General features: G+C 42.3%; 2 protein-coding genes across 8 annotated transcripts in view; one reads left to right on the forward strand and one right to left on the reverse strand.

Annotated features, from left to right (window-relative positions):
• Tmem232 (transmembrane protein 232) overlaps positions 1-25340 on the forward strand; it is a 237619-nt gene that overhangs the window by 128729 nt on the left and 83550 nt on the right. The window lies entirely within an intron of this gene.
• On the reverse strand, positions 7375-24820 carry LOC110552376 (citrate synthase, mitochondrial-like). 6 transcript variants are annotated; one of them, XM_060368259.1, is made up of 4 exons: positions 24685-24804; positions 20265-20376; positions 13516-13583; positions 7375-9485 (listed from the first exon to the last, which is right to left on the reverse strand). In XM_060368259.1, exon 4 carries the CDS (start codon positions 8841-8843, stop codon positions 7443-7445), a length of 1401 nt encoding a protein of 466 aa, XP_060224242.1. In that variant the 5' UTR covers positions 8844-9485; positions 13516-13583; positions 20265-20376; positions 24685-24804; the 3' UTR covers positions 7375-7442. The 6 variants fall into 6 exon arrangements, with proteins under 6 accessions (XP_060224242.1, XP_060224243.1, XP_060224240.1 ...); XM_060368260.1 differs by having other exon boundaries at positions 7375-9515; XM_060368257.1 differs by having other exon boundaries at positions 7375-13256.

Genomic DNA, 25340 nt, shown 5'->3' on the forward strand with positions numbered 1-25340 from the left:
TTCCTTCACCTGTCTGACTGTATTTTCCTGTTTTTCCATCAATTCTTTCAGCTGTTTGTTTGAACAATCTTCTGTTTCTTTCATTTCATTCAGTGATTTAAGCATTTCCTCTCTAAAGGCCACAGACTGTTTGGCTTCAACTTCCTCTATTTCTTTACGGATGGCCATAATCTTGATATTGTCTTCGTCTAGGTCTTTATGTATTTAATTTGTTTCCTCTGTGATCCTCTTCATGAGCATAGTTGTTAGGTCATCTTCTTGAATTTCAATTATGCTGGGGAGTCCAGGGCTACTTGCCCCTGGATAACTGAGTTCTGGAGATGCCATATTGCTCTGTCTTTTGTTGGTTGAGCTTTACACTGGCCTCTACCCATTGGGCTATCTTGGGTGTTTGCGGTTAGTTTCAGGTGGTTCCTGGGGATCTTGTGGTGGAGAGAATCCCCTTGGCAGGAAGATGGTTTTTCCTGAAGGAAGCCTTCTCAGCTTTTTGGGTATAGTCACTGAATGGCTGGGGTTTTTCAGGAGTTGCTGCTGCTCACCTCAGGGATAGAGACCTGAGTGGTAATTGTGGTCCTTGTTAGTCGAGAGTGTGCTCCTCTCACCCGGGGAAGTCCTGAAGACAGCTGCCCTGCTTCTGGGTTTCTTGCTGTAGAGTTAGTGATCTGCTGCTGTAACCTGTGTGTCCCGTGGTTTGGTTGGTTTTGTTAGGGATAACTGGCTGCCCCTTGGAGCAGTATCTGGGGGTTGATCTCGGGGATCCCGGGCTTTTGTAGGTATGAGGTTGGGGCTCTGTGCCCCAGTACCCAAGTGGTAATCTGTGGCACGTGGGTACCACTCTCCTGGTAGTAGCAGGCTATCTGGTGCACAGAAGGTCCCTGGGTTGGGCCAGTCTGTGGATATACTGGGTGGCCTAAGTCCATCTCCTTTGCTTCGTTCCCTGTGAGAATTTCTCCCAACAGTGACTCCCAGTCTCTGTTGCCCTGGGGTATACAGCTGGAGAGCTAGCGTGCAGCAGCTGTCTGTGCCTGTGGCTGGAGCCCAGTTCAGTGATGGTGGCTTGGACCCACTGGTCTGCAAGACTTTTTCCAGGGAAAGCCTGGGTGACCCAAGTCAGTATTGTTTCCTTCCTTCCCTGTGGATTCTCTCGCCCACTGATCAGCCTGGGAAGGTGATCAGGACACACAGGCGTGTGGCTCTGGTCTGGTGACCTAGTGCCTGTGTGACCAGGATCTCTTCCGGGTTCTGTCTGGGTGACCTGAGCGTGGACCCGACTGTTTCCCACGCTGCGGGGGTTTCCTCTCACCTGGGAAACACGATCGCTGTTGTTTTGGGGCCCAGAGTTCAGCCTCTTAGTCGCTGTATGGGAAATGTTGTCCTGCTCCTCAGCTGCAGTGTTCTCCTGGCGCCGCCATCTCCTCGTCTCCATCTTATGTTTTTGCCTGTGTTTTTTTCAAGCTACAAACTGCTAGCAACCTTCAGAGAACACACAGCATTACAATGGTTTCGTTTTTATATATTATTTTCTTCTTGCTCCTATGTAGTTAAAAAAAAAAACAGTTTACCTATAGTTTTCATCACATTGTATGTGATGTGTGTATGCTTTACCTGTCTTAGGTGTAGTTTTCCATGCGAATGGGACCAACAGACTACATATATATTATGCAGGAGGCTCGGTAGAATGGCTTCCATGGCTGGGCAGTTCACCAATGGGCTTCTGTGCGAGGGGAAAACTCTTCACTCCATGGAGCTGAATTCTTCAGCAGTCTCAACCCGGAACAGAAAACCTGGAAGACTCATGAAGGCTTGCTTGTTGGCAGTCTACTGCAGTTCTGCAGAAGCTGGAGGCTGGGGTCCTCAAAGTACAGAAGCAGCCGTGGCAGGCAGGGAGGGATAGATGCACTCACAGAAGCCAATGCAGTAGAACAAACAACATGACATGGCTTTTTGCTCAGACCTCTATATCTGGGCCATGCATTGAAGGGTGCATACATTCTGACAGAGGGTCTTCCACTCTCAAGTCATCCTTTCTGGAAATACCCTCGCGGACCCACCTAGGAGCATTTCTTTGGCTTAATCCCAGATTCTACCAAATTAGCAATCAGTATGAACCACAGTGGTTATGTTGATTAGGTTTATTATGGAAAAGTTGTGGAGACGTCAGAAGTCCATGTGGTGATCACAGTTGGAGAGAAGTAAAGGGCAGGCAGTGCTTCTTCAGAGAACGGGCTTTTACTTCTTGTCTCTTATGAGATATTTGAGTAATAAGAAACCAAGTGCCATTTTAGATCAATCCTGCAAAGTGTTAAGGCTTCTGGAGATTTGGAGTACAAACAATTCTTCCACACACTGTTTTCCCCCTCTTTGGATATACACCCAGTAATTGGGATCCTGAACCAGATCATAATTCTATTTTCATCTTTTTGAATAATTTTTTCCCAAAATATCTGGACTGTTTACATACCCATGAATATATGAATGGACTTGTTTAAAATTTTTTATTTTAGTTTTAATTATGTGTATGTGCGCATATCTGTAGGTATGTGCACATGGGTGCAGATGCTTTTGGAGGCCAGAAGAGGGCACCAGATTCCCTGGAGCTGAAGCTACAGGTGCCTGTGAGTGCTAAACCTCCCTGTCTTTGTCACAACTACCATGCCTGTTTTAACTGCTGACATAGAGCCTTGATAGCAGGAACTTTTGTTTTGCATCAGTGGTGCCATGCAATAACTTTAGCTCCCACTCTTCATCATAGACACTTGCCTTCAAAACAACCATTACCTCGCGAACTCTTCATTAAAATTGGAATGATATGTTGTGGAGTTTGAAACATGACACAGGTGTTAACATGATATCAGTAAGACAGAAAAAAATTATTTCAAGTACAGATTAATTAGAATCAAAATGACAGCCTTATGGGAAAACAAAATTAAGTAACAGAAAACAAAATCTACATGTTTTATTTTGTGTTTCATTTTTCATATGCTCTTTGGTCTGTCAAAGAAAAGGGCAGTGTTCGGCTTGTTGTAAAATGTTTTTACAGTAGTTGACAAGCATTTATTGCCTGTTTGGTTAGAATGAAAGCTTTGATATGACATTAATCAAATTTTTACAATTGTTCTACTGTCTCAGAAAACAGTCAACAATTTACAGGACTTAATCTTTCCGTCTTTTAGATGCTTGATTGGGTCAGGTGTTTGAATTGAGCAAGCACCTGTCACCTCTCAGGGTGAGCGAGGCTCCCGGCTGACATGGCTTTACCATTGCAGATACTTGTTACAGATTTAAATGTTAAGCAAAAACAGAACTCCCAAGGGAAGTTCAGAAAGCACTAACTGAGTTCCTCTACACGCAGGCATTGTGTGAGGTGGCACACAAGAAAGATAAGGTAGCACAGGGTAAAGGAATAATAAGCCACCGCCAGGGGTGTATCTGCTAGCTTCTTGTTTAGATCAACACTCGTGTTTCTAGCCTATCTTCTTCCCAGTGGAAGTAATTCAGAATTGTGAACCAAATGGCTTAGTGTCCATGTACTTCTTCAACCGTCATTTACTGGATGCCACCGATAAAATGTGTAATTACATAGTTATATTTCTTTCCCATGGGAACTTAAAATCAAGTTTATAAGACAGATATTGATTGAAATCACACATGTAAAACCTAACATATATGTTCAATATCTGATATGATATAATGAGTGCGATTAAAGAGAATTCATGGTACCACAACAGCGTTGCAGAGGGACGGGGTATGCATATGGAGGCATTCAGTGGAATGGTGAGGGGGTTCTCAGGAGGAAGACACTGTGCTAAGTAGAGGAGAGAGAATAGGGGAGTCCTGATGGTGAAAGGGTGAAATACACTTAAATAAATAAAAGGATGATGATGTTGGTTCATGGTTTATGCACTGCAGGGTAAAGGGGTTGGAGAAGTGTCAGGATTTCTAGTTTCATCTTAGGATACACAAAAAGCACTTGGTGTGTTTTTTGTGGTTGAGTGAGGATTAAGTGTGTATGTGTGTGTGTGTGTTTGAGAGAGAGAGAGAGAGATTCTGACATGGTCTGAGGTAGAAAGAATTATAGTTAGGTGACTCTGGGAAAGTTAACTTCTTTGAACATAAATATCTGTCTTAAATAAAGCAATGATAATACTTTTGTTGAGTGCTCTTGAGAAATTATGAAGTAATTAACTAGAAGCGATTATTATTCACTACTGAATATATGCGCTTGCATGATAAATAGGATATGGTTTAGTTATATATGTAATATGAAATTCCTTTGTAGAAGAGAGATTTGTATCCCATGACTATTGTAGCATTATCACAATTAGATATAAAATAAAAAGAACCTAAGTGCCTATCAGCTGAGCAATGGATCAAGAAAAGGAGGGAAACAGAAAAGCCTCCTTTTGGTAACAAAAAGGAGGAAGCCTTGACGTGTAGAGCAATGTGGTTGCAACTGGAGACAGTGCTAGTAAGTGAAACAAACCAGGCACAGAAAGACAAACGCTGCACAGTCTCACTAACACGTGAATTCTTCACCAAGAAGTTGAGAACAGGTTTGCAGTTACCCAGGAAGACTGGGGGAATGTAGGACAAGAAGGCTTGGATCACTGAGTAGTAAGCTACAGGCAAGGGGGGAAAATTTGGATGGTGTCACTGAATAGTGACTGTAGACAACAATACTGTGCATGTATGTGCTTTAAAAAGCTGAGAGACTTTTGAATATGTTCATTAACAGTGATAAATGTTTCAGGAGTCATGTGTTTGCTAACCTGATTTACAGATATATGTATATTTCAGTTTTACAAAGAGACCCAGTAATATATACAATTTAATGGATAAGTTGAAAATGTTAATAATGAAAAAGCGGTTATGACAACATCTGGGATTGTGTAAGTATAAAATTATTATTATATTTAGTGAGTATATCCTAGGATAATTTAATCATGAAGGTATCTAGTACACTGGTCAAAACAGAGGAAGAAGGCAGTAAGATTTTTGTATTTATAGAAAAAGTGCTAGGATTCAGTAACAAATAGATATGGAGTGGGGAGGAGAGAGAGAAAGTGAGAAAAGGGAAATGTGATAGCAACCCGCCCGACAGGGCCTCCAGGGAGGGAAGAAAGATGGCGAAGTGTGATTGGGGCAGAGAAGACATGAGCTGGCTTGGGAACACGCTGGGTCTGAGGTAGTGTTTGTGCATTTTCTCATACAAGTGTCAAGTGGGCAGTGAGTTTCACAGTTCTTCTCAGGAAGGCGTGTAGGCTGTGAATGAAGGTGGTGATTGAAGGCTTGGTGGAAGGAGTTCTGCTTTGGCAAAAAGCCCTGAGTAAGATGGCCATCGGGGCTGGGGTGGGATTTTGAGGACTGCTATCATTTAGTGTCTGGAAGAAGAAAAATGCTATAAAATGGTAAACCACACATTAGAAACAGCCAAGGGAGTGGGTGAAAAAGCCATGGTATTTTTTTTTTTAAATAAAAATCTTGAGAAAAAAGCTCAGAATCCCATGATGATCTTAAACCATAGCACTGCTTTTTAAAAATATTCGGTGTGTAGAGCACTGCCCGACAGTGACAGAATCCTCCTCCTTTAGCACATTCTGTTCAGAAAGCGCAGGGGACATCGCACAGTCATTCAGATAACAAGTGTGCTCCTCCAGAAGGTGCTGAGAGTGGGAAGCGGATAGTCTTAACTGCAGATGCTCACCTGTCCTAAGTTCCTCTAAATCCGCCCCCAGTCTCATCCCCAGCTCTGCTGCACACCTCCTGCTGTTGCCTCTCATCCCCCTGCTACCATCTCCAGTGGATCATGCAGATCTGCCCCTCCAAATGTCTCTGCTCTCTCTCACTGTTCTATCTCAGCTCCCACCCCCAGAGGCACTGGAACCCAGAGGCCACTCTGGCCAGAGACACAGGCAGACTAAATGCAGATCTCCAGGTCTGCCTCCATTCCTCCAAGTCCAGCCCCCCCCGCCCCCCAGTCTCACCTCCAGATCTGTAGCAGTCAACCTGCTGAGGGCTCTCCTCACCTTCTGCCCCTGTACCCAGAGGAGTAAGCAGATTCCGATGGAACACTCTGCTTCCCTCCATCCTATGACTCCCCCGGTTCTCCCTCCTCTCAGCTCATTCCCAGTTCCTATTTGTTAGCTCCCAATTTTACCTACAACCCCCAATGGCCACACCTATCAGGATCCGAGAAAAATTTCCTGCCAGGCAACACACAGTCATCACACACTCCTGAGAACATGAGAGGGCAACAGAGACCAAGGAACAAACGCTATCCCAACAAAGACAGGAGCAGATGTCAGCACCTAGAATCACAATGTTCCCAAACTCAGATGCCTCGACACCAGAATTAAAATGAGATAACAGCCAGGATAATATATTTCCACTAGGACCCAGCAACCTTACCACAGCAGGCCCTGAGCAATGCAATATAGCTGAAGCACCAGAAAAAGACCTTCAAACAGCCTTATGACTATGATAGAGGTCCCTAAAGAAGAAGTTAATAATCCCCATTAAAAAGAATCTATGAAAGCACAAAAAAATAAAAATAAAATCAGTAAAGAAATGAAAAATGAAGAAAATGAAGAAAAACAGTTCAAGAAATAGTCATTAAAGAAAACCTGACTGACTGAGGGATATCTAAAAATAAAAAATTTAGGAACTTGAACAGGAACCTCAGAGGGCAAGCTTCACCAACAGAATAGAAGAGATGGAAGAGGGAACCCAGACACTGAACCCATAGCAGAAGAAATGGATACCTCAGTCAAAGAAAATGTTTGAAAATGTCTGAAAAACTCCTGCCACAGAACATCCAGGAAATCTGGGACACCATGAAAAGACCAAATCTAAGAATAATAGGAATAGAGGAAGAAGAAGACACCAAGGTCAAAAGCACAGAAAATATTTTCATCAAAATTAGAAAACTTCCCTAATTTAATGATACAGATAATAAAATATAAAAAGCATAAAGAATACTAAATATACTGGACCATTCAAGAAAGTCCCCTTAGCACATAATAAAAACACTAAATGCACAGAACAAAGAAATAATACACCACACACACACACACAAAGGCGGACCTATTAGAAGTACACCTGATTTCTCAATGAGATTATGAAAGTCAGAAGGGCTTGGATAGATCCTCTATAAACTCTAAGAGACCATGGATGCCAGCACAGACCACCATACTCAGCAAAACTTTCAATCACAATAAATGCAGGCAGTAAGACATTCCATGATGAAAAGTGAATTCAAGCAATGTGTTTACTAGTCCAGCCCTACAGAAGGCACTAGAAAAATCTCCAACCTAAAGAGGTTAGCCACACCCATAAGACACAAGACATAATCCCAGACCAGCAAATGAAAGGCCCTTGAAACAATTTTACTTTATTTTTAAGCTTCCTTGTTCTCTCACAGTCAGTTTCCCCAGTCTCCCAGTTTACCCTGACTTAGAGTCCACAAACTTCATCAGAGCATTGGTGCTCAGGGACTTGGGCCTTTCCAGAGGGAAGCCTAGGGCTCTGCTCCAGATGAGCTGCGCCAGCACCCCCAGCGCCCTCGACACTCCAAACAGCACCGTGTAGTAGTTCATCTCGGTCATGCCGTAGTACTGGAGCAGCACCCCGCTGTGAGCGTCGACATTGGGCCAAGGGTTCTTGGCCTTCCCTTGCTCTAAGAGGACGTTGGGCACAATCTTGTACAGCTGAGCAACCAGCTTAAACATGGGGTCGTCCGGTAGATGTTTCAGAGCAAAATCTCGCTGACAGGAATATCGCGGGTCAGTCTTCCTTAGAACTGCGTGACCGTATCCCGGGACCACCCGTCCTGAGTTGAGGGTGTTCCAGATGTACTCTCGTAATTTCTCATCAGACACATCTTTGCCAACTTCCTTCTGTAGCTGCGTTAGCCAGACAAGCACCTCCTGATTTGCTAGTCCGTGGAGAGGCCCCGCTAGCCCGTTCATGGCTGCTGAAAAGGACAGGTACGGGTCTGAAAGGGCGCTGCCCACCAAGTGGCTGGTGTGGGCACTGACGTTACCACCCTCATGGTCGCTGTGGATGGTGAGGTACAAACGCATGAGCTCAGTGAACTGAGCATCAGTGTAGCCTAACATGTTGGTAAAATTGTGGGACCAGTCCAGATTAGAGTCAATGTCCCCAATGCTGCTGCCCTCCCGGTAAAGGTTCCGGTAGATCTTTGCAGCAACGCAGGGTAGCTTTGCAATCAGGTCCATACAGTCTTCATAGACCAACTCCCAGTATTTTGTGCGATGGACTCCCTCTGCATAGGCCTGGGCAAACTTACTCTCGCTGTTGAGGGCTGTGATGGCCGCGCTGAACTGGGACATGGGGTGCAGATTGGTGGGAAAGTTGTCCAGCATGGTGACCACATGAGAAGGCAGAGCTGCCCTTTTCGCCCATTCTTGTGAGAGCCACGATACCTGCTCCTCTGTTGGTATCTGTCCAGTTACCAGCAGCCAAAATAAGCCCTCAGGCAGGGGTTCTTCCCCTCCCCTAGCCTTAGGGAGCATTTTCTGGCACTCAGGGATACTGTAGCCTCGAAAACGGATGCCCTCATCAGGATCAAGCACGGATGTTTCATATACAATCCCTTTCATGCCTCTCATGCCGCCGTACATCATGTCCACAGTGATCTGGCCCACCACTGTCTTCCCATGTTGCTGCCTGAAGGCCTTAATTTTGGCCTGCTCCTTAGGTATCAGATGGGCCAGCACCTCTTTCAAATTCGTGGAAGAAGCACTGGCGTGCCGGGCGGCAAGGACGAGACAGGATGAATTCTTGGCTCTCCAGAGCCGGGCTACTGCACTGAGCAGAGCCATGGCGGGCCGCACTCTGGGACCCCGCGGGAAGGGAGCGGGGAGGGTAAGGGCTGCGGCTGTGACGGAGGGGCCGCCTCTGTGACTTGCGGCCTCCTCTGTGACGGAGACCGCCGACAAGGTTGAAGGGAGGCAGTGGAGGGGAGGGTGGCCGAGCCGGCTGAGGCGCCCAGCCCAGGATGCTCGGCGAGGCCCCGCCCCCCGACACTGCAGTTCCTAAAATCCAAGGCTGGGCTTTTCTGCAATGGGCTCAGTATAAGGGGTGAACACTGCACTCATCTGTGATTAGGAGGACACGTGTTTAGATTGTGGCTGGGGATTCTGTGTAAAGTGGGGGCGGTAGGTCCTTCTCCTCACCAGCTGCGGGCAGTTGACTGCGTTTCCTCCACCAGAAAAGAGTTTCCTCCCACTGAGTGAGTCTTACGTTCGGTTAGAGAGATTTGGTTACCACAGGATCACGCCTCTCCTGCTCCCTTAGGGTTATAGGGCATGTTCGTCCTTGCTGTGCTTCATAGGTGTCATAGATGGGTAGGGATATCTGTTGCTTCCCTCTTTGGAAGCTTTTCTAGGTGCTATGAAAGTCAGTGTCAGAGAGATTTTCAGGCCATATCCCGCTGCGTGGATGTCCTGGTCAACGTTCTCTTGCTGTGAAGAGACATCACAACCACGGCAACTCTTATAAAGGAAAACATTTAATTGGGGCTGGCTTACAATTTCAGAGGTTTAGTCCATTATCGTCCTGGTGGGAAGCATGGCGGCATGCAGGCAGACAAGGTGCTGGAGAAGGAGCTGACAGTTCTCCATCCGGATCAGCAGGCAGCAGGAAGAGAGAGACGCTGGGTCTGGCTTGAGTTTTTGAAACCCCAAAGCCCACCCGCAATGACTCACACACTTCCTTCAACAAGGCCATACCTACTCCAACAAGGCCACACCTCCTAATCCATTTCAAATAGTGCCACTCCCTAATGACTAAGCATTCGCATAGATGAGCCTGTGGGGACATTCCTGTTCAAACCACCAGAGGGCATCTGGGCTCTGTGTCTGAAGTGGATGGTATCTTCAGCAATAGGGACTTTTAGCTTGGGGTGTGTGTGTGGGGCAGTCAAGGGCAACAGTAGAATCCAATAAAATATTGGGAGTCTCTTGTGCAAACCTGACTGGCAGCTCAAGAGAGGGCTTTCATACAAAAGTGCTGGCACTTTTGTTAGATTGTCAGCTCAGATGTAAAAATTTCATTTACAGTATATAGGTATGTTTATATTCAGACTTCTGTGGCTTTTTATTTTGGCATTTTTAGGTATGTAATAGTAAGGTTTTTCATGGATTTTTTTCAGATATCCTTACTGTTACTGTACTCTCCTCCCTTGTTATTCTGTATTTATCTTCCTCCCCCTTCCTAATCAGAGTCCCCTGTTTTCCCTTCAGATCACTGCTGTCCACCCATTGCTGCAATGTTTTCTTTTACTTTGCTGGTTCTGCAGTTACTACAGTAGTCACATCTGAAGCTTTAGAGCTAGGAACTCAGAGGAGAGACAACATGTGACATTTGTCTTTCTGGCTCTGGGTTACCTCACTCAATATGATCTTTTCTAGTTCCCTCCATTTACTAGCAAAGTACAAAGTTCACAATTTTTTTCTTCTTTCCTTTCTTTCTTTTCCATTTTTTTTTTCCATACTGGGTCTCACTGTGTAGTCCTGGCTATCCTTTGAACTCACTGAGTAGACCAGGCTGTTCATGACCTCATAAAGATCCACCTGCCTCCACTTCCCAAGTGCCGGGATTAGAAGCATGCACCGCCACCCCCGCATGAGTTTATTTTTCTTTTAGTTGACTAGTATTCCATGGTGTATATGTACAGGATTTGTGAATCACATGTGCTGTTAAGAATATCACTGTGTCTCTTCTCTTACTTGGTTTAGCAAAATGCCACAGAGTCATGCAGTTGTCTGGAAGCTTTTTCAGTCCTAGCACTTTATGTTCCCTTCCATTTGAGGGAGGGAACCCAGCACCGAAATTAACCAGACCATGGGAAGGACTGTGGCCAAACCAGAAGCCTTAATCTGTGGTAGCTTGTCAAAGACCAGAAGAGAACAAAGGGGACATGATGTCATGAAGGCCCTAGAATTGTGTTTCATGCATGTCTTCCTTTACCTTCAGGGCACACAGCTGCTAAATTTCTAGAATTTTTGCATCTAAAAAAATAAATTTAATATGTACTACGGATGTGCCTTTCATCTCAAAGTTTAAATTTCTACACTCTGAATTGTTTTTATCTTTTGTTTTTCTTCTCCTATGCCCTTTCTAAATGGATGCATCTGTACCCAATGCTCATCGCGCCTTTGATCTTTAATAAATTGTCATATCCATTTATCATTCTGAACAGCTTCCTCTTTCAATGCCAAGACTGTCAGTGCAATATAAGATCAGTAATTGGTTAGCACCCATCATTTCTAAAGTGATATGTCACTAAGTTCTTGGCAGTCCACAATAGTTCACTAACCTGAGCCTTGTTGAGTCAGAATTAACGTCAAGTGGTTTTCTTTTTGTTTTTTTCCCCTCTTAATGTAAAAGAATTTAAAAGAAAAAGCCTACCTTAGGCATTGAAATTTTGCTAAACCATTTATGTAAGCGAACCAGTGTTGCCAGACACAATTCTAAGCATTCTAAGCATGAGTGGCTGAGAAATCAACCACCTATTACCTCACTGTCATTAAGATGGAGGGATAGCTTAAGTGAACCACAAGGGAACACGGTAATTATGCTTCTTTTCTTTCTGGGCTAGAAAGTAGCTTGGGCTGCAGCCAGCAGGGACCTGTTAAGAACCGCTTTCGAAAGGCCATGCATTTACAAAATATACCTGACACCCCTCACAGTTCTCAAATGCCTGCTGGTCTCATTCTATGAACGTTCACCTCATACCAATGTAGAAAATACAGGTGAGCAGGAACATAAATGAAGGGGTCCATGTTGTTCCCAACTTCACCACAGAATTTTATTTGGTTGAGAGAAACAGGCTGCCAAGCCTGCCTCTCCTGCCTCTCTACTGGAAGTTCTCCACTGAGACCCTTAAGTTGACTATGAGTTGAATTTGCACAGGCTCAAGACCACCCTTGTTTTAGCTTGGAAAAGGCAGAGGCAGCAGGAACAGCTGAACAATTTGAGTTTCCAAAATCCATTAGCAAACTCATACACTTGCTTTTAGAAGTACTTCCAAAATCTCCACCGTTGCTATCTCCAGTCACTGCACAGCACTCCCTGTCATGCGGAACTCTAAACACAGCTGGGCAAACAATCAACACAAGTTAACACAGAACCTGATGTCAGGGAGCCTGTGACAAGCATGTGCATTAGAAGAACGAGCCACATAAAAGAACTCCCAGCCTCCCTTTATTTCCCTCGTTCAGTCTTATGTACTTTCTATTGATCAGCCCAAAGTACAAACAGTGAAAATCTCTTAAGTTCTGGTTACTAGGAACCTGTTACCGTTGCGCCTAAGCTGTGATGGGCTTGGTCAATAGTTTTACTATAAATTTGTCCAATGCTCTTCCAGAAATCAGAAAGGATGGCGCTGAAGTTCGGCATTTTTATTACTACTTGGTTCGATATGTTCAGAGGGTGATAAATTAATAAGCCCAGGACAATGGTCATTTGGCTTGAAGATATGATAGGAAAAATACAATGGCTTTTTGAAAAGAAAGTAAAGACAGAACATTATATTTTAGGAAGGAATATAGTTATATAAATGGAAGCACATAGAGTGCTCAAGGCATTTTTCTCTTTTCCTCCCCATAGTCAAAGATTCTTGTAATTCATCTGACTAGCGGGGTTTCCAGTCATGAGCAATGGAAATTGCTCAGTGTCCATGTGATCACTGGCTGAGCAAGCCTCGCTGCCCTCGAACCCTCACTACCACCCCTTTAATTGTAGCTGCATGTTAGTGGATGAATGACATTTGGAAAAAAGGGAGCAGCTAATTTAACTGATGTAGATTCAGACCCCTGACTTGAGTGATTTTTATCTATCTTCATCAGTAACCACAGTGGAAAACTTGTCATATTTTCAAAGCAATGTATGACAACTGCCTATAACACTAGGATACACATTTAGATTTTATTAGGGAATTAACTGACAAGGGATAAAATTAACTTTAAATGTATTAGTGTGCTTTCTACTATGACCTATCTCCCCAACCCTAAATACGATTTTATTTAAAAGTATCTACCCTTAACAATAACATGGCATGGCTGAGAAGTTGACTTAGCCATTAAATGTAGATGTTAAATGTTGGGTGGGCATTGGTGGCCATCTGTAAGTCCAACCTTGGAAGACAGAAAGATGGAATCCCCGGAACAAGCTGACTCCTGTTACTAGCCATATCCAGGAGCTCTGGGTTTGATTGAGAGAGCCTGCCTCAGCTGTATGGAAGAGAGTCATTGAGGAAGAGTCTCGGTTGACAGCGTCAGGTTTTTATACGCATGCATCTTTATGAGCATGCAATATCTTCATCAAAATACATATAAACATGTACTCCACACACAACCCCTCTCCCCCAAAAATAGCATAGGGGTAACTTATCACAAAACACACACAAATGCACACGCACACACACGTATTAAAAGTTAACTATAATACAAGGTAGGAAGGAAACTTATTCAATTTAATATTTGCTTTTACCTGTAGTGTGTGGTAGAAAGTGGCCTTGTGTGATGGGGACCACAGAGGGGCGCTCCAACTACCATGGCCTTGAAAGAAAGCAAGGAAGTATTAAAGATTCGCCAATGGTGAAACTAGCTCAAAGCAATAAATCTTCTATGTATTAATCATAAAGAAATGGAAGGACTTAGATGTTTATATCTGGTTTAGATATCCTGGCAGGAAGAACTGTTAAATTATTCAGTTCCCTTCAACCTCTTATATTTCCTTCCCTAAGCCCAAACTAGATTTAAAAAAAAAAAAAAAGATGGGTAGAGTTTTGCATAAATGTGACTGTGACTGTGCCTATCGGAGGGCATGACGGATAATACAAACCTATTATTCTTTTCCACTGGGTCAATAAGCAGTTTAGGTTAGCCATGCTGTCTGCATCCTCGGCCACGCTAACCACCACGGTTACTTTAACTCTTATACTGAGAACTGGGAGTTCATCTCCACCCACGAGGAATCCAAACAGCCAGAGACAGTCAAGAACCCTCCTGCCGTTCCCAGGAGAGGTCCACAGGAGTCTTGAGGTCCAGCCCTCGTATTCAAGTAGAGTAGAAGTTTATAGCTCTAGCTGACTTTACCAAGACCAGGCTCAAGATAAAAAGCAGGACGGTAGACTCAGAACCTAAGATTTTTCTCAGTCCCATTTGGGGAAAAGTTCTCCTAATTTTATGGAATTATAGTAGTATTCTGAAATTTTAAATTAGTATGTAGGGAAAGAGATGGTATACACGAAGAAAGAACTGACATGAATTTTGTTAATCTCTTGAGTGAAGTCTTTGGGTACCTGAGTAAAAGTAAATACGTAATTACATGGTTTTATGTATCATCTTGTTGGAATCATCAATGTTTGCCTATTTTGCCAAACACTTGTTATGCAAGTGTCTGTGACAGTGCTGTTGGGAGAAAGGAAGGCCTGAATGGGTAGACTGAGGTAAGAGGATTGCCTTCCATGCTTAGAGGCTCAGATCCAGTGAATTCCACGCTTGACTAGAACCGAAAGCCTGGCCTTTGTGTAGTAGGATCATCCTGTTTCCTGTCTGGGTGCACCTGGACTGCAGTTCCCTCAGCTTCTTGATTCAAACTGAAAGTGAGTTAGTCACCCATCTTGAAGTTTAACCTCCGCCCCCGTGTTCATAGACTGGAATTCACATGGTAGGGCCCCCTGGACTAGAATAAGAGATTCAGGGTGTCACCTGTATCTCCATCTTGCTTACTGCATGTCTTGTGAGCACTCAGAATGGCCTGAAGGAACCCCCACCCCACTTCTCTCTCCAGGCAGGGCTCCGACTGATACAGTTACATTTGTTACTATTGTAACTGCTTAAGTTTTACACGTTTCTGCCCCAGCATTTTCATCCCTTTGAAAGCTCAACAATAGAGACAAGCAACCCATTCTGCTCCGCTCAGGCAGCCATGTTAAGATGTTTCCCTCATCTTTATTTTTTATAATTGGTATTTCCTAACTCAGCCTGTTAAAAGACGGTTTTAATATAGGATTGCATAATTCCTACCACATGTGAGATGAAAATTGTGCAGAAACCCACAGTAATGAATTAAAGTCGTCTGAGTACGACTGCTATATCTATAAATAGACAACTATTTTCATTTATAGCTGAACACAGACATGCTGTGCTGTGTTTGCAAATGACCTGATTGGTTCAGGATAATAAATTGCTAAGATATTCGAAAGAGCATGTTCTGTAGCTTGCAAACATCAAGTAGGAGGAAGATAACAAGAATGGAAACGTGCAGAGCATCAATTATCCCCTGATATAATACAATCTTAAGGGTCACCTCCTTAGGTACAGAAAAGCCAAAAGCATCATTTTTCTCTGAGGAAGTCATACAGCTCCATTTAACACTCAGTCATTTGGCAAACACATAGGTTAGTGTCTTTAAAGTTAAAAAGTAAGGTGAAGGAGAAATAGTTGCTGTGAGTTTAGCATTGAACTATTTTTTTGAGGTGGTCAAATATTTTTTTTATTCTTTATTAATTACACTTTATTCACTTTGTATCCTCCCTGTGGTTCCCTCCCTCTTCCCGTCCTAATCCCTCCCTTCCTCCACCCTCTGCATGCATGCCCCTCCCCAAGTCCACTGATAGGGGAGCTCTTCTTTTCCTTCCTTCTGATCCTAGTCTATTAGGTCTCATCAGGAGTGGCTGCATTGTCCTCTTCTGTGGCCTGGTAATGGTGCTTCCCCCTCAGGGGGAGGTAATTAAAGAGCAGGCCATCAGTTCATGTCAGAGACAGTCCCTGTTCCTATTACAGTGGAACCCACTTGGATACTGAACTGCCATGGGCTACATCTGTGCAGGTGTCTTAGGTTATATCCATGCATGGTCCTTGGTTGGAGTATCAGTCTCAGGAAAGACCCCTGTGCTCAGATTTTCTGGTTCTGTTGCTCTCCTTGTGGAGCTTCTGTCCTCTCCAGATCTTACTGTTTCCCACTTCTTTCATAAGATTCCCTGCACTCTGCCCAAAGTTTGCCCATAAGTCTCAGCATCTGCACTGATAGTCTGCAGGTTGAGAACTGCTGAGCTAGATTATAATCTAAAACACATGATCAATAACTCAGTAAGCAAACGAGGCACCGATTGCTTTAAGTTTCATAAGTGGAATTGACAGGACAGTAAAATTGAACATCAAAATTCTCCTTTACACATCCAGGAAAGATCTCTTTGAGGTGGTGACAATTAGTTGGGGACCTGCCGAAGAACTCCCGCCTTGCAGAATGTAGGCAGAGACTGTTGACTGAGTACGGGGCCCATCCAAGGCCCAGAAGGAGAGATCACCACGGGTGATCGTAAGCAAGGTGGTTGGCATGACTGTCCAGCAATGAGAGGAGTGGGAAGCAAGGCATGGGGGGTTGCCGGTGACCCACTCCAGACAGGGTCCATCTATCTGAACTAACACTTCCAGTTTGGCTCAAAGGGCAGAAGGAAGTGATCAGAAGATTTTTTTTTTAATTGGTTATTTGGGAACTTCACCTACTGTATCCCAAGTACCCCTGCTTCTCACCCAGGGGAGCGACAAAGCTAATTTCCCAGGAAGAGCAAGGACTATATGGCCTGAAGGCGATAGCTGAGCTGAACAGACATTTCTCTTACTCCACTGCCCTTTCAGAATTAAAACCGCTCTTCAAGTTGACCCGAGTTGATGCTAATTACTACAGCACTTTCAGTGAGTGAGTTCAGCCCACGCCAGCTGAAATTCACGGATAAACCACTTCTGGCCTGATGAGGGCAACATTTGACCAAGTCATTGGAATAATGAGAAATATATAGGAATACTTAAAAAGTACTGCTTTTCTTAGTTTCTAATGGTCCTAGAAGGTCAGACTGTTGAAGTTGGCCTTGAATTTTGAGTAATTTATTTACTAAAGGTATTTGTATTATTTAATTTGTTTTGTTTAAAACTTCACTTTAATCGAGTTCAAACTGCACACTTTTGTTTAAACTACACACTTTAGTGGAGTTTGTGGGAACACAAGACCCACAAAGCCATCAATCTAAAAAGATTTTACATCATAATAATTTTTCATGTCTGTGTACTTATGATATTTAGCATCTTAATGACAGTAATTAGTTCATCTATTTCTGTGTTTTTTCCCCATGTATTTTAATCACAAATTTGCGATGGTGAAATAGGAGAATTTTTATTCTGACAATGAGTTTGCTTTCAAATCTATTTTAATTTGCATACAGTTTGTATACTTGAATATCTCAGGCTGCTGTACTACTCACAGACTAATTCAATAGAACTATATCAAAACTCAAGAGAAATAAAATAGAGCTTTCTTCCTTATATGATTGTCAGACTCCACTCCACTGAAGGAAAGTCATGATATATGCCTTCTAGTTCTCCTCTAATGGTGATAGTATTCTATAGGTCAACTCTCTCTCTCTCTGTTTTTTACTTTGCAGTATTCAACTGATAGTTTTGGAAGCATTCATTTACAACGTCTTCATGAGATTTTTCTTTGCAGTTACTTAAATTTTTAAGGAGCAACTTGAAGGTCCATTATCTACTGGCCTTATAACATGGATTTTTAATGGGAAAAATTCTCCATTTAGGGCTATTTGTAATTAAGTCATTTCTCTTTTCCCTAAATCGTAACACACAACACCTTTAAAAAGATAATCTACGCTGCTTCCATCTTAAGCTATACCTTTCTGAAATAAATTTGTCTCATAATATGTGGTAACTTTTAAATGTGGACACTCAAAAGTGTTAATCCTTGATTATATCTAAAATGCCATTTTAACTCCCTCTTAAGGGTTATAAGGCATGATGCTGAGGATGAAGGATCATGATTAATCATGATCAGACTAATTACTATTTACGTGTTGCTTTCCTCTTGCAGTTCCTTTGTAAAGATAAGATAATTGACAGATGAGACTGATACTTTGTATTTAAAGAATTCAGCTCATTGGGTTACGCTTCATTTTACAGCAAGCGCTTCTGCGGTGCTTCCATTAGGACAACGACCATGGGCATGCGTTTCCCCTTTCTGTTTCAGTGTGAGCATGAAGAAGGTGTTTTCACATCATTAGTTTTTGCTAGAGCCTGAAAGGAATAGAAAGAATGTCGCTTTCTTCAGTGGAAACAATTTGGCAAGCTTCCGTGAATAAATGCCTTGTATAAGTAAAATAAACACCCCTGGGAAGTGCAGAATGCTTTGCAACAACAGGTCCACTGCTTTTTGCCTTGTGTTTTTACCGATGCATGAGGATTTTAGGAAAGTGGTGGGAAGTTCTTTTCATAATGAAAGAACTATTTCTAGGCCAGTTGGAGATTGCAATTTCAGAGTTCAGATCATCTGGCTATCTCTTCTTTCTATTGGTCATTAGAGCTCCACGATGCTTTAATGAGTTTGGTGTCCTCAACTTTAGGGAGAGCATACACTAGCCTAACCCTCGGACCTCAGGTATATCTGCTGTGAACAAGTATTTGGTCTCATCTCACCAGGCATGGGCAGCAAGGACTTTTGCCAGCTGAATCATCTCACTGGTCCTTAGTCATTGTGAAATGACAAAATACAGTGTTTTATTTTAATTTATTATGTCAAGAGAGAAAAGGAAATTAAAACTTCTCTTGAGATGAAGGACAATGGAAATGCAGCGTGCCAGAGCCAGTGGGACACAGCCAGGACAACTGCAGGAAGACAGTTTACAGCACCGAGTTCCACATTGAAGAAGAGAGAAAAAGACCCCAACAAAGGACCTAGCACTGCAGCTTGAGGAGCTAAGGAAATAAAGAGTGGAAACATAGAGTAGTGCTGATGTGCTCCTGATGGTGAACCCTGGAGGGTCACGTGAGTGAGAGAGAGGCCCAGAGGAGGAGGATGCTAGTTCCCCGACATAAGAAACATATTAGAAACTCATACTTGTGATATCTTCTATTTCTTCAGAGATGTGAAGTTTTGTTTTTTCAAACAACATCCTTAGTCATCAGGAAAATGCAAATCAAAATGACCCTGAGATTTCACCTTACATCCATCAGAATGGCTAAGATCAAAAACTCAAGTGACAACACATGCTGGAGAGGATGTGGAGAAAGGGGAACCCTCCTCCATTGCTGTTGGGAATGTAAACTTGTACAACCACTTTGGAAATCAATCTGACACTTTCTCAGAAAAATAGGAATAGTGCTACCTCAAGATCCAGCTATACCACTCCTAGGCATATACCCCAAATATGCTCAAGTATACATCAGGGACATTTGCTCAACCATGTTTGTAGCAGCTTTATTCATAATAGCCACAATCTGGAAACAACCCGGATGTCCCTCAATTGAGGAATGGATACAGAAATTGTGGTATATTTACACAATGGCATACTAGTCAGCAATTAAAAACAAGGAAATCATGAAATTTGCAGGCAAATGGTGGGAAATGGAAAAGATCATCCTGAGTGAAGTATCCCAGGAGCACAAAGACACACATGATATATACTCACTTTTAAGTGGATATTAGACATATAATAAAGGATAAACATACTAAAATCTGTATACCTAAAGAAACTAAGCAAGAAGGAGGACCCTGGGTAAGATACTCAATCCTCATTCAGAAAGGCAAATGGGATAGATACTGGAAGAGGGAGAAAACAGGGAATAGGACAGGAGCTTACTACAGAGGGCCTCTGAAAGATTCTATCCAGCAGGATATCAAAGCGGATGCTGAGACTCATAGCCAAACTTTGGGCAGAGTACAGGGAATCTTATGAAAGAAGGGAGAGATAGAAAGACCTGAAGGGGACAGGAGCTCCAGAAGGAGAGCAACAGAACCAAGAAATCTGGACACAGGGGTCTTTTCTGAGACTGATACTCCAACCAAGGACCATGCATGGAGATAACCTAGAACCCCTACACAGATGTAGCCCATGGCAGCTCTGTGTCCAAGAGGGTTCCCTAGAAATGGGAACAGGGACTGTCTCTGACATGAACTCAGTGGCTGGCTCTTTGATCACCTCCCCCTGAGGGGGAACAGCCTTACCAGGCCACAGAGGAAGACAATGCAGCCACTCCTGATGAGACCTGATAGTCTAGTGTCAGAGGGAAGGGGAGGAGGACCTCCCCTATCAGTGGACTTGGGAGGGGCAGGGAAGAAGAAGAGGGAGGGAGGACAGAGTTGGGAGGGGATGAAGGGCAGCGGGCTACAGCTGGGGAACAAAGTGAACAGATTGTAATAAAAAATGCTGGAAGAAAAGAAGCTCATACTTGGCAGCCAGTGGTTCTGTGGTGGGTCTCATGGGCCCTGCCGGAGTTTCATTGTTCTTCTCTAACTTGGCTTCTTCTGTGAGGACCCTCCTTTCCTCTTCTGCCTTAAAACCTATGACAAGCAGCAAGGGATTCATGTCCCAACCCCTCCCCCTAATTTTACAACATGGAAGAAAAAAAAAAAAAAGAGAAATAATAAAAATAAGTGTCAATATATAAAATATGGAAAAACTGTATAAAAGATTGCAGAGAAAATGAATTGTGCTTTTGGAATGAAAATGAAACAAAAAGTGTCAAATAGACTGAGCAAAAAAAAATTTGGGAGACCTTAGAAATGCAAAGTAGAGATATTACAAATGATGCAACAGACATGCAGAGCGCCATAAGATGTTATTATCAACAGTTATGTGTTAAACTAGAAAAACCTGGATGGTATTCAATGTACAAGACTTACTTTGTGAGTGAAGAACTGAACAGAGCATTAACAAGTAAAGACGGGTGTGGGGAGATGGCTCTGTGGGTAAGGTAATTAAACTCAGAATTATATGGACTGAGTCTAGGTCCTGAGCACCCATGTGTAATACTATCACACAACCGAAGAGTATTGTGTGTGTGTGTGTGTGTGTGTGTGTGTATGTATGTGTGTGTGGGTGGTGTTGCTGCTGCTGATCAAACCCTTTGCCTTGTGCATGCTAGGCCAATATTATACCATTGAGCTGTATCTCCATTCCTATACAGCATGTTAAGAACTCATTCACAATGGTCAAGCGGAGGTTATCCCAGTGATCAAAGGATTGTTCAGTGCACACAAGTCAATATATGTGATGCATTGCATTAGCAGAATAAAGGCAAGACAACATGCTCATTTCAATAGATGAACAAAAGATATCTGACAATATTTAATATCCCTTCGTGATTAAATCTTTCAGATCATTAGGATTTGGTGGGGATGTGTGAACACAGGCAGAGACATTTATGGTAAAAGCACAGCTAAGGTCACATGGAGTGGGAAACATTTGAATGCGTTTCCTTTGAGGTAGGAAAAGACGAGGGCAATCACTGTTTCTATTTCCGTTCAATATAGAACTAGAGTCCTAGCCAGAGCATTTAGGTGAGAAAAAATATAAAGGCAACCCAAGCTGAAAGGGAACAAATTAAATAGTTTGCAGATAACATAATCTTAGGTGTAGAAAATCATAGAGACCCTGACAAAGGTCTGTCAGAAACTTGAGAAATTTGTACGATACAGTGAAATAAGTATTGTTTCTACATACACAAAGCAAAATGGATGACTAGGACTCTATTCATGTTGGTGACCTTAAAGAAGTGAGCATACAAAGGAGCTAAGAGGAAGAAGTCCATGGTAAAGTCTTCACTCGTTGCTAACGCATCCTCCCACTGGCCCTTCCTTAAGGGGTTGCATACTCAGCATAAGGGTGGCAGGCACCCACAGCATAAATGTGCACAACTTCCAGGTTGAAAGAATATTCTAGAGGGTGGGGCTGGCTGGGGAGTCACACATTCCTTCATTATGTTCAGGGCTGGTCTCAGTAGCCTTCACCACTCGCTAACCCGTGGACCATGAGGTCAAATATTTACTTTTAAGAGAAGGTAAAATAATGTGTGTGTGTGTGTGTGTGTGTGTGTGTGTGTGTGTGTGAAACTTTCTTATAATTAAAATGTGTTAGGGTCACATCAAACGTGTTTAAATTAATGCACACTCAGTGTCATTTTTGTTGCTATTTTTCCATTTATGAAATTTTTCCATTTCTCCCTTGCTTATGTAGAATGTCTTTTCATAAGAATCTGTCAAGATGCCACTTGTGCATCTTCAACTCACATCTCACATTTCCCGCAGAGCTGCTGTAATTCTCTTGGACTCTGCTGCTTTTCTTTGGCATCTATGAAATCTATATTTGTGACATATAGATCACTACATAGCTTAGTTTTTATTGTCTTCATACAATAATAACTGAGCTTCAGCCCCTAGCATCCTTTAGTTATCTCTTTCATAGATTTTTCAATACTCATTAACTCATGTATGCTTGATGCTCATCACGAGTTTTCTCAAAGTGTGGCAACTAAAAATGCCTAGAGGAAGAGGAACGGTCTTTCCCCTGGGCAAAGCACACCAATTGGTAGGCACACACTCAGTAGGTTCAGGAAAAGACATTTTCCTTTCACACAGCAGAGCATCTGTTTATCCTTTCTTTTCCTCTATGCCTCCTCTTCATCTTAGCGTAGCTGAATGACCTGGTATTATAGTCTACTCTCTGTTTGCCTGTCGGTCTGTCCTTCTTTCCTTCCAGCTCTCTCATTTATTTCTGCTTGATGTGTGTGGTTGTTGTGCCTGCAGTGCCAGCAGGGGCAAGAAGAAGGCGTCCTATTTCCTGGAACAGGAGTACACGGAGGGTTGTGAGACACCTTGTGGGTGCTGGGAATGGAACCCATGTCTCTGGAGGAGCAGTCAGTGCTTTTAAACACCAAGCCACCTCTCCAGGCCCTGGCGTTGGACTCTTTACAGCCACAGGATGGCAACTTAAAATACATTTCTATAGGTGCCATATTGAGACAAAACTGGAAATCTTTGCAGATAAGAAAATTATGCTCTACTACTGTAGAACTTTTTTTTAGGATCTTGGCTCATCTAAGTTGTTTGTAGCTTCTTTGCTCAGAGCCTAATCTGAAAATTCACCATTGATTTTATGACATGAAATTGCATCTGTGATCATTTGAAATTGTTAAAGAGCCTAGATGTTGTCCAAGTAAATTTAATGTAACTAATTTTAATACACAAAAATGAAAAATTCTGAAAAATACTATACAATAAAACTACCAAACTGAGTTTTAAATTTTTAGCAAAACTTATAGGTTTTCCCAGATTATTGTGAATTGAAGGTTTGGTAATTCTGTTATTTGTCAGCAATTTCCTAAAAAAAAAAAAAAATTCTATGTTGTATTTTAAAAAAGTGAAAAAGCCATCACCGGGCTAGAATTGTATTTAAAGTTCTGTTATTTCTTTCTCTGTATAAGGGCAGCCTGCATTTTAAAAATTACATAATATTTATTATGTAATTTTTATTATAATATTTATTATTAGTGTTTTGTCCAAGTCAGAAACAGACAAGCTCTCTGTCATTTGGGTTCCAGTAAAGAAAGAGGATACAAATGTGGTACTAATTTAGTAACACCTATTTTATTATTCTTATATGTCAGGAAATAAAATTCTGTACCTAATTTATTTTACATCGATTACCACTGTGGTTCTACTGATACGTACTCTTAACTCATTACTTCTTTGGGTAATGACATCTTCCTTTTCCCTCTCTAAAGCCTCACGTTTTCCTCTTAACACACCTTCACCACAAAGTAAGACAATCAGGTTAGGTGTAATATTTTCTTTAACCAGCAAGTATGTTTTCTTTTTGTTCTGTTCCCTAAGAGCGGCTGTCTCTGAAACATGATTATTTTAGAATAGATCTGTGGTTATTGTACTTTGGTGCCCATTAGAATTCCCCAAGAGAATTTTTACACATCTTGAAGTCAAGACATAGTCAAATTAAACCAGACCCTTTGGAAGTGGAATCTGGACTCTGTTATTGTTTAAAAATCCCAAAGGTAATTCCAATGTACAAGCACGTTTGGGACAAAATGGAATAAATGGAAGGAGAGTGCTGAAATGTCAGGATAAAGGCAGAGCTAATTTTTAAGGCTATAACAATAATAATGATTACTGAGGTAGTTGCTGTCCAGGCTGGCTTTAAACTGCTGGGCCCAAGCAGCTCTATATCAGACTCCCAGCTGGCTGCGAGTCTAGAACTCATGATTAATTATTTAATCAACTCTACAAATTTATAGGGCACTACATGATCATTTGATAGATGTATTTAATAGTTAAGTCAGTAGAGTTAACATTCCCATGCCCATGAGCAGTTGAACAATCAACACTTACTGTGCGTGGGTGCAGGTTTTCTGTGGCGTTTTAATGCATGCATACACGTATGCAGTATGCATACATCAGAATAATTAGTTTTGGGTCTTCATACCTGTAAAACAGCTTTCTTTTTGGAAAGTCTTTCCCTGTGCCTGACAGATTTAGCGTTTCTGACAGTCGACCAAATCAAAAAGTAGGAGAAATATTTCCAGATGTTAGTTTGGCAAATATTTTCAAGAAGACATTCCAAAGCACAGGAAATAAGCACAAATACACAAAACTTTCCCCAGCAAGTAAAACAATACATAAAAAGACATTATAAACACAGGAAACAAGTAGGTCTGTGAATTTCGTAAGGGATTGGCAGAAATAGAAAATTTCCAAAATCTCATTAACAAAAATTTGTTAAAAAATCAAATTAATGAGGAGAGAAAGATAAAAATATAACGGAGATGGGGAGAAGGCAGCTACGACAGTGACACATACCTCCAATCCCTGCATTCCAGATGCTGAACGGGGGGCAGCATGAGTGTGGGGTATCCTAGGCCACAAAGTGAGAAACTGTATCAAACAAATGGCAACAAAAAGACAAACGATGAGGACTGCTGACAAAGGGAACATTTGCTCACTGTTGGTGGAGTTGCATAATATTTGCAAAGCCAAAATTGAAAACAGAGTTGAGTAGGCTCAGAATTACAGCTAGCACTGTCATGTGACCAAGTGATCTCAGTACTGGGCACATATCCAAAGGAAGTGGCTTTAGCATGGTAAAGAAATACTGGCCCATGTGTGTGTGCATGTGTATGTGTGTGTGTGTGTGTGTGTGTGTGTGTGTGTGTGTGGTGTTTGCAATAGCTACAAACAACAGTTATCCAGATTTTCATCTGATAATCAGTAGATAAGAACTTGTGGGGTTAATGGTCAATATTGGGGGAGATAAAAATGCTGAACCCAATTTAATCACTGCACAGTTTGATGTATATCAAAGCATCATGTCTCACTTCCAAACCGTATTTAAGTTTTATGTTGGTATGTACCAGTAAAATAAATTTAATAAGAGAACAGTAAAGATTATGTCGTTTTTTTGTAAGTTTGAAACTAAGTTGTTAGGGGTACTGTTTCCATCCTCACGACTGTGGCAT

This window comes from Meriones unguiculatus, chromosome 15 (assembly GCF_030254825.1).
Source record: "Meriones unguiculatus strain TT.TT164.6M chromosome 15, Bangor_MerUng_6.1, whole genome shotgun sequence".
Lineage (NCBI taxonomy): Eukaryota > Metazoa > Chordata > Mammalia > Rodentia > Muridae > Meriones > Meriones unguiculatus.

What these genes read in the sequence shown, in the direction of transcription:
- LOC110552376 (XM_060368261.1), bottom strand. Translation starts at nt 8,843, where the DNA reads ATGGCTCTGCTCAGTGCAGTAGCCCGGCTCTGGAGAGCCAAGAATTCA.